Raw genomic sequence first — 9555 nt, forward strand, 5'->3', positions numbered from 1 at the left:
AAGAGTGTGTTGTCCCTTATGAGCATGTTTCCTTGCGATGACACTACAGCAAACCAGATGTTTTGCTTAAATGTTCTGTTAGCTAAGTCCTAGCTCTCCTTTATAAACCACAAAATATTACTCAGGATGCGTCTACATTAAGAAGTTGTATAAGTAGTTATTCTAGCCCAGGGAACATTGCAACCCCCTTTTCTCCTCACTGTGGATAGAGTTATACAACTGTAGGACTTACTCCTATATGGGAAAGGTAATGATCTATTCTACAAGTATAAGCCATATTTACTCAGGTATAACTGTAGTAACACTGGGGCCTTAATGGTATGACTCTCTCTGTAAAAAATCACACCTGTGACCAAAAATGATTATCTGCAAAATTGTTATCATATTCCTGGTCTCAGTAGTTGGCTTGTAGGGGAAATTTAGTCTTCGCCCAAATTCTTTCCAGCTCTCAGACTGGAAGAAAATCATTGAATCATACAGAAGTCGGGCTGGAAGGGACCTCCAGACATCTAGTGCAACCCCCTGCCTAAGCCAGAAAGGGGAAAAGCAACTCTTTGTATAGCCAGACCAGCTTGATGATAATGGCTATGCCAGTTCAGTACAAAAGTCTGATCAATGTCCTGGGACTGTTGTAAATGTGACATTGCTATGATGTCAGTAGCTGAATCATTTTACTAATCATTCATAAAGCAGCATTTATTACTTTATGATAAATCCAGTATAGGACAGACTGAGATAAATAGGTATTTGAAGCAAATAGTGCTGGAAGATGCTTGTATTGTGCAGGCAGGTTTGTTTTTTTAGATACTTGTTTTAAAATGGATGTTCCATAGCACTGTCATGTCTATTCTCCTAAATTACCTCCACTTGCTTTGAATCAGGTAGAAGTTCTAGGAGCACAGATTCCTAATATCTTATCAGGAATGTACTCTGATATGTATGTAATCAACATTTTTCCAAGTTGATTTCCTTGTCTTCTAGTGACTTATCTTCAAATAAGCTTTCAGACATGCTAGTTAGGATTTCACAATGTATGAAGTTCATTGGTATGGTTGAAGTTCCCATGGACCTTCCCAACAGAAGCTTCTTCAGTGACTTCAATTGAAGTGATGTGCTCACGGTCACTTTGGATGTTTATTCACATGCTCCGAGAGTGGGGGGGAGGGTACTTTAATTAGAACAGCTCCAAGAGCCGTTCTAATTAAAGTGCCTGGAGCGTCTTGTGTGTCAGCATCCCCACACTGAAAAATGGTGCTGGGGGTGCTTTAACTAAAGCTCATCAAACAAGCTTTAGTTAAAGTGCCCCCAATGCCATTTTTCAGTGCGAGGACACGGATGCATGAAATGCTTGAGTCCGCCGGAACGTGGTAATTACCATGCTCCAGCAGATTCAATTAATTGAGTCTGCTCCTCACTGCTCATGTATAGGCCCCCTTTGCTACTGGTATTAATGCCCAGTAAATTTAGGCAGAACCAGGACAGAGAAACCAAGAGACTGCCACCTCCATGCTGTAACGGCTAGATCGCAGTGCCACAGCACATTTTCATAAAGATGGCTCCCAACAGGCATTTCAGGTGCCAATCTCCAGTAATACAGATTGTGAATTACCTCTTCTAAGCAAGAATATTTTATTAATGTAATAGAGGATCATAGGTGGGTAATCGCACGTGCTCTTTAAAGTGGTTCCCAGGTGAACTCTACTGAAGACCCTGGGACGAGAAAAAGGTGCTACCAATGATCACTTATTTAAAGTCATGAAATACTGATGGAACAGAGGATTCCCCCTCCTTGTGCCCCTGACTCATAAGCACGTGTGAAGTTCATTAGAAAGTACTTGACAAACTTTTAGATGTTAGGACCCCAGAGTGGAATCCAAAGACTCTAGAGTTAGAAATCTTGTCTCTGCATAGGGTGCAGGGAGAGAGTTAGGACTTCAGGATGACAATTCCAAAAGGCTGCATGTTAAGGAGGAGCAGGAGGAGCAACTGTTGAAGCAGTCTTTTTTGGATCATGATTTTGGACTTGGGTGTCTCAAGTTTGCCCATGTCTTTCTTTGAATCTCACCCTTGCTATCTTTCTGAGTGCTCAGGGAAAGAAAGAGCAATGCATTCCTTAAACAGTGACTCCAGCTGATCTGCACACAATCCTATATGATATAAAATGCTGCTTCTCAGAGTCTGGTCTCCAAGAACTCCTTGATTCTCTGGAATAGTATAAAAGGTTTAACAAGTAATCACTCGTTCACAGGAGTAACATGTTCACAAGTACACGGTGAAGCTAGCTGAAACGTACATGTTCATACTCTACGGGACATTTCAGGCACCAGAAAGGGAATCCCTCTCAGAGGAAGGCCAGGTCACCTGGAACCCCTTCTGCAAGCCCTCCAAGCCTTTTCACATTGCCTTGAGGATAACCCCCACTTTCATGTCTTCAGCAGTAACTTGCAAAAACAAAGCACCTTGAAGCACTACACAGGCTCCAAAGGTATTTTTGATGTCATAGCATGACTGGTATAATTTATAGCAATAACTGCAGCACCAAGGTTTTTCTCCAGGGAGTGAAAATACTGTTGCTCAAATACTACTTTTGTTTGGTGATAAGGAAGTAACAGTCAATTATGATTAAAATAACTTGGAATAACCTTAGGAATTAACTTTTTATTGATTTCCTGTGATGACACAAAGAAGCCATGCCCCTTTCCAGATGGAGCCTATAAATGTTGATGCTCCCTTTTGCCAGGAGCTCTGGCAAGATGGGCACTGCCAAGATCCTCACTTGGATGTTACTCTTCTGCCCAGGAGTTCTACAGACTCTCTCAGGTAAATTGCTACATTTTTTTAAAAAAGTCATTTTAACAAAACTATAAAAACCAGTTTTGGTCCTGATTCCACAGAGAGAACTCACACCTTCAGTGATTTTGTGCAAAGATTAAATGGCATTTGGGGGTTCTGTTGAAAAATGTGAGTTAACTAAACTCATTAATTGTTACTATTGTTTAATAATCTGCTTGGCGAGAAATTTAACTTGCTCCCACCAGCCAGTATTTTGTCTGAGACGTTTGTTAGCAATTACAATCAAATCAAAACATTTGCAATAAGTTCAGTGTAGTAACAAAAGTGCTACTGAATGATTTCTTAACACATACAATGTCCATCTATAGTGTTAGTAAGCTTAAACTTTTATTACTTCAAGTATTATAAAAGCTGCCTATAACAGAATGAGTGTGGGGTTTAGAATATTAGGGCATGTGTAGATGAAACGGGGGCCCTAAAATGAAGCGGTGGGTTTTTAAAACCACCGCTTCAATTTAGGGCCCTTTAAACCCCAGGTCGTGCACACACCTGAACTTACCTGCCTCTCCGGCAGTGAGGAGGGGAGGGCAAGCTGCTGGCGGGCAGAGCTCGTATTTAGTTTGCTGCACCCCAAGTCATTTAAGGGACATTATGCTGCCGAATGTGCTACAGCAGCTGGAATTACTGCACAATAGACTGCCGATGCATGCAAACACCAACACCATTAAAGCGGTGCAAAAGCATTTAACCCACGTTAAAGTGTCGTGCACATGTGCCCCTTGTTTTATCTACACACAGCCATAGTCTGGGGAAAATAGATATATTAATTGGAATCTGTTTGGTATACTTTTTTTGCTGTCTTGCCTCTTATGTTTTCCATCTTCTCTCTTCCTTTTTGAGTGTGTCTAAGTCATTTTTGGATTTTGCCAGAAAATACAGCCCCTTAATGAAAATGTTCCCCATTGGTATAGTGCATGAACAGTTGTTCTTCTGTGGCATGAACAGTTGTTCTAGTCATCCTACAGTACAGCCAACAACAACTGACAATTCTCAGTTATGTCATTGACCTCTATTTCTTTGGAAGCTATGGTGTTTTCTGTATCCACTGTAAAATGCACCAGGATACTTACCCGCCAAGCCTTAAGTGGACCAAAGTCCTTTGGTAAAGTAGGAAGTGGTGATAGTGAATCATTCTGTTTGCAGGAGAGTATTTCAGATTCTGAATATCTTTAATAGCTGAATTGGACTAGCTTAAATTTTGAATAGCATCATTCAGAATTCAACCTGGCTCATATAAAATAGATGTACAAATAAATGAAAAGGGCTGGCAGGGTCCCCCCATCTTGGCAAATTTAACTATAAACTATTAAGTTCCCTCACTCACGCTTGTTGGAGAGTGCCCTCAACCAAAGTGCAGGCTAGAAGAGCATTTCTGGCTTTGGAGAGGGGTGCAGTGCTGTGGTACAGTTCTTTTGTCTGGGCATTCTCCATCCCATGACAAGCGCTGATGTTGATGATTAATTATGAAGTTCCTCCCAGAGATTATGTGTACAGCAACATGTAAAGTTTTAGGAAGCATGCTTTATGACAGGCAAAGTAGAAGTCTTAATTGTTGGGAGACTTTCAACATAAGCTTCAGTTTACAGTTTACAATTTGAGTAGGACTGCAGGAAATGTAAGCATGTCTGCAAGTCTGTGATGGGTCAGTAGGCTTATTTTAACTTTGCTTCCATAGCTCTGTTTTACCCCTCCCACACGAGGGAAAGATGTACCACATGCACTGCCTGGGTGATGGCTATAATGATGGGCTATTTAAAATATGAGATTGCCTCAAATTCCTTTTTGTCTGCCTTGGTTTTTATATATTGCAGGTAAATATAGTTTTTCATTCACTTTCATTCATTCTTTTTTTTCCCTTTTCCTTGGCCTGCAGCTTTCACTCTGCTGCGCCTTAACACGCACAGTGTCACCCATGTCACGAGTTGTGCTTGTCTGCAGCTTGAAGTACAGTTTCCCCCAAACGCCTACACCTATCTCCCTGAAACTTGGCAGACTTTCTGGCCTCAGTAGGGACTACAATCCCTCCAGTTTTAACACCCCTGTGGTATAACACACACAAGTGACATGAGTTTGGCTTTCATGAATTTGGGGTGCAGTTTCCCCCAAACCCCTGCATCTATCTCCATGAAACACAGTAGGCTTCATTCTCTTAGCAGAGGCTACCATCCCTGCAAGTTTCATCCAAATCAGACAAAGAACAACACAGTTATAGATATTTCATTGATTCCCCATTTTACCCTATGGCCGAATCTCTGAATCGGCTCCAAACCTTCGGAGCCGATTTGGCCAAATCGAAGCGGAAACCCTATTCGGAGCTCCAAATCGAATCGCTGGCATCCAAATTGGTGGATTCCGAACCTGAATTGAAAAGTTCCCTGTTCGCACACGCCTCATAAATCCTTCCTAGGAAAATATTCAGTTTGTAAAAGTTCTCACTGAAAGAAAGTTGCCTCTGTTGGGTTAGAAATATGGTGCCCCTGGACTCCCCCCATAGGTGCAGTTGTGAACAGGGCAAGAGACTGCAATAGTTATGGAAGAGTATGAAGAAGCCTGCTAAAGGTAAGCCCTCTACAGACAGAAAAGCATAGCTGAAACAGTCCAGCTTTCCTCCCTTTCGTTCCCTTGTTCTTAGAATATGAATCAAGGAGATAAGCTCATGGCTTTGGGCATTATCAGTGACAAGGAGAATCAGCATTTTAGGTCCCAGGATTTCAGTTTCAATCCCCCTTCTTTGAGTTTCGTTGTAGTAACACCCAGAATCTTCAGTGCAGGACAAGCTGCACTGTGCAGGATATGGATGTACTCCGATCTTTCGGGTTTAGACAGAGGGGCAGTGTTGGCAAGGAGTAATGTTGTGATGTGTGTACCCCTCACCAGCCCGTAGGTTTTCATGTCCTGCCCACCACAGGTAATTTCTGCAGATCTGTAGGTCTTTACATGGCCATTGGGCTTAAGATGCTGTTTTTTTCTAAGTGTTGTGTGTTCTTCAAGCACCCATGAAAAAGCAGTGACTTAAGAAGGTTGGCTCTACCATTAAAGGATCGGAATAGGAGTTTACATGTACCTGCTTTACTTTTCATAAATGGTGGCTAAATTTATTTATTTTTCTTCATTTTTATTTAGTCTTTCTTGTCTCTCCCCTCTGTGTTTAAAGTTCATCATCCAAATTTGGGCCCATCTAAGTTTCATACTTAAACAACCAAAAGAATTGCAGATTTAGTTCACAAGTTGTTGCTGTCAAGCTTTTCACTTCTTTGTTCTTATAGTGCCCAGAGGGATCAGGTGAGTGCAAGCTGCAGAGTGCTGTACAAACAAACATACTGAACACTTTTGGCCTTGGAGAGGCTAATGGTGCAGATATGGAATTCTTTTTTTTTGAGTATTTTCCTACATGGTGTAAGGAAAATATTGCAATGGTCAACCGTGACATTCTTGTTAGAGTCCGCTGACAGACAAAGAAACCCAAAGTGTTTCAATATGCATCCTCAGGAGGATTTCTCTGACTGTGAAATATGATTGAAGCCATGCTCCAGTAGAGACTCAGGCAAAAGCTTCAATTGACAGCGATTAGAAGTCTCATAGATTTTGGTGAGACTCCCCTCAGGAGATTATGCACACCCATGCATCTGCACAGGGTCAGGAAGCTTAAAATAGTCTTACTTAAATGCTGCAAAAGCTCCCCAAATCTAAGAAGCAACAATGATTGTAGGAAGCCCTTACGAAGATGTTAGAGACATTTGCAGTTAGTGTTCAGTATCTGGATTCTACTGCCTAACTTATTGCACACGGTGCATAAGCTTGGCTTAATCTTCATTGCTCTCTCATTCTGTCTCATTTTTTTCTCCTCTCTTAAGAGTATGATATTTTGCCCATTTGTACCTTTATGAGTTTCTGTATTACTTCAAACTGATTGAAATTTTTCCTCATTTCCACATTCTTCTCTCTGTATCAACAGGTGCTAACACAACCACAATTTCACCATGGTTCAATGCAACAGGTAATTCTTGTATGTAATATAATTACATTGTTGTTTCAGTGTTTGGATGAGATGGCCCATAATAGGATGAGTCAGCATGTCTGTAACATGGTCCCAGATGAGGAAGCATAACATCCTACTATGTTCAACATGGTATGCATGCCTACAGTACTAGCACTGTAGATACATTACTGGGTATAAAAATCTGGATATAGGAATCTGTCTTTTATAATGTTAGTCTGTAGACCTCATTTCCATGTTGTTTTCTATTGCATTGACAAGTGTCACCACTACATTACCACCACAGATTACCACAACAGGGAAGTCTCGTGTGCTTTAGTAATATTTACTATCATACATGTCCTAAAGAGAGAGATAGTTAGCTCTGTTATGTAACTGTATGTGATGGAGTATCCAAAAGAATCCTTGTCAGTTGCTACTTAAGGACAGGATGTAAACTCTAAAACTGCAAGGACTCAGGATTCAGTACACAACTGTGGTAATTCCATATACTTGGACGAGATGCCCTGTGTTGGCTGTTTCAGAAAGGGCCAGAGTGCTGTAAAGGGACAGGCTATAAGGCAAAGCCAATTTTGATTAAATCTCAAAACTTCATGGAAGGAGGCTGGGCTGTAGACTCACCTTAATTGGAGCTCATCAGGAAGTGGTGGATAAGCATTGAGCTCAAGTGGCTTAGAAAAACTTCCTCTTGCATTTGGGCAGGGGGCTGAGTTTAAGACAGACCTTCATTGCAGGCCGATGTATGCCGAGTATAGCCATTTTTTGCTTTCCCTTAATGAATTCACTTTTGATCACCACGGAACGTTCCTCTAAAATAAAACTGAACTTAGTATGAATGTTGCTCTCTTGTCTTTTATCAGGTCGTCATACTACAGGCACTTCTGACCCATGGGCACCTACCACAGGTAATTCTCAGTAGTTTTGCTTACATTAGTTATATTTATAATCTATAGTCTTCACTGATTGCTCACAAAAAGACTTTACTACAACTGCCAAGCCTTAATGTGTCAGGTTTGGGATATGGTTGTAGAAACAATGAGAATTAATAATTCTGGGGCCCGCGGTGTCTCACCAGGAAGGTATATCCAGTTGGATATCCTAGGGCACTTCAGATGTGTTTAAGAGAAAGTGATAATACCAGGGGTAAGAAGATGCCAACATGTAAGTGACTGTGAGGGCTTGTGATAAGATTAAATATTGCTTTCTGTGCTTTTGAAGGAATAACCATCCGACTGGTGAATGGAAGGAACAGATGCGAGGGCCGTGTAGAAATCAGTTACAATGGAGCCTGGGGGACGGTTTGTGATGATTCCTGGGATTTCAGCGATGCTGAGGTTGTGTGCAGGCAGCTTGGATGTGGCTCCGCCATTTCATCCCCGCAAAGTGCCTACTTTGGTCAAGGCTCTGGGTATATTCACCTGGATGATGTGCAGTGCAGAGGAAATGAGTGCTATCTCTGGCAATGCCCTCACCAGGGCTGGGGAAGCCATAACTGTGGACATAGTGAAGATGCTGGTGTCATCTGTTCAGGTAACCTCTGTTTTTTATTTTAGAATATTCCTATATTCCTATTTTTATTTTAGAATCTTTTCCTATGTTCTCCTTTATGAGTTAGCATTCTAGCTCCTGAGAGCACTTTTCATTCACTCCCAGTTAAGATTTATGCCAAAAATAGGCTTTGCCATGTTTGTGTAGCAGTATCGTTTTGTGTGCTGCTCTTGCTGAAGGAGAAGAGTTGTTCAGAGTAGGTGGAGATTTTCACTTTCCATGTGTTGTATCACAACAGGGAAGTGAGTGTGTAACTGATGGTGGAAACCTTGTCATTGAGATACACTTCCTCTCTGCCAATCAAGATCCGAACTTCTGCCTTCCCTGTCTTCACTTCAAGTTAAATTAGGGTGTCAGCACAGCTGACATTGATCTTAATTGTCTCACTTTTTTTTTTGTACACTACACCAGATTGATTTTCTGATTCCTTTTTCACCTTAATGACACTATCTCCATAATACAGTTGTTTCTCACTTGCATTTTGTTCTGTCTTTCTTCAATAGGTGCTTATGCAACCAGCACAACCACGAGGCCAACATGGGCTACGTCAAGAGGTAATTCCAATTTCTTCCTTCTCTTTTTGCAATCTAATTAGCTGTATCCTCCTGTGTTTCCACAGTAGTGTGGACCAACAAGCCATTCCAAGCACTGCAAATGTTAATGATACCTGAGTGCTAGGCCTGGGAAGTAGAAGGGGGCAAGTCAATGCTTTTGGAAACAGCAGAAGGGTATGTCCAGCTCCAATCATAGCAGTCTTTCAGTCTCAGAGCTGGATTATGTTATTGTAGAATTATGAAGAAATATATATGGTCTGTTGAGGAAGCTAGCTTTGCTCTGAGGCTGTGAGTCTACATCCAGAATCTGCTTTAGGCTGTTTTAATGGTTTCCAACTGTAGATAAACTTAGTTTTTCTTTAGTATCATAGTACTCCAGGGTCAGAAGGGACCTAAACAGTTCATCAGGTCTGGCCCTCTGTCCCGGGCACGAATATATATCTTGTCAGTGAAATTTTCTTGATTTCCGCATTGCTGATTCTTGCTTTAAGCGGTGATGAAGGCATGCATGCAAGCATAAATTGAGCATGTATTTCTGCACCAGATATTTCTCATGTTTTAGTTATGCATTCTAGCAGATATTTGGTAGTTTGTATTTCAGCA

The 9555-nt window shown here is 41.3% G+C and overlaps 1 protein-coding gene across 1 annotated transcript in view; it reads left to right on the top strand.

Moving 5' to 3' along the window:
- Nucleotides 1-9555, top strand: part of LOC102388691 — a 175686-nt gene that overhangs the window by 67453 nt on the left and 98678 nt on the right. Inside the window, 2 exon segments of the mRNA XM_025205924.1 lie at nt 8069-8380; nt 8902-8952. Coding sequence (XP_025061709.1) covers nt 8069-8380; nt 8902-8952 — 363 coding nt within the window.

Source organism: Alligator sinensis, unplaced genomic scaffold (assembly GCF_000455745.1).
Source record: "Alligator sinensis unplaced genomic scaffold, ASM45574v1 scaffold28_1, whole genome shotgun sequence".
In the NCBI taxonomy this organism is placed as follows: Eukaryota; Metazoa; Chordata; order Crocodylia; family Alligatoridae; genus Alligator; species Alligator sinensis.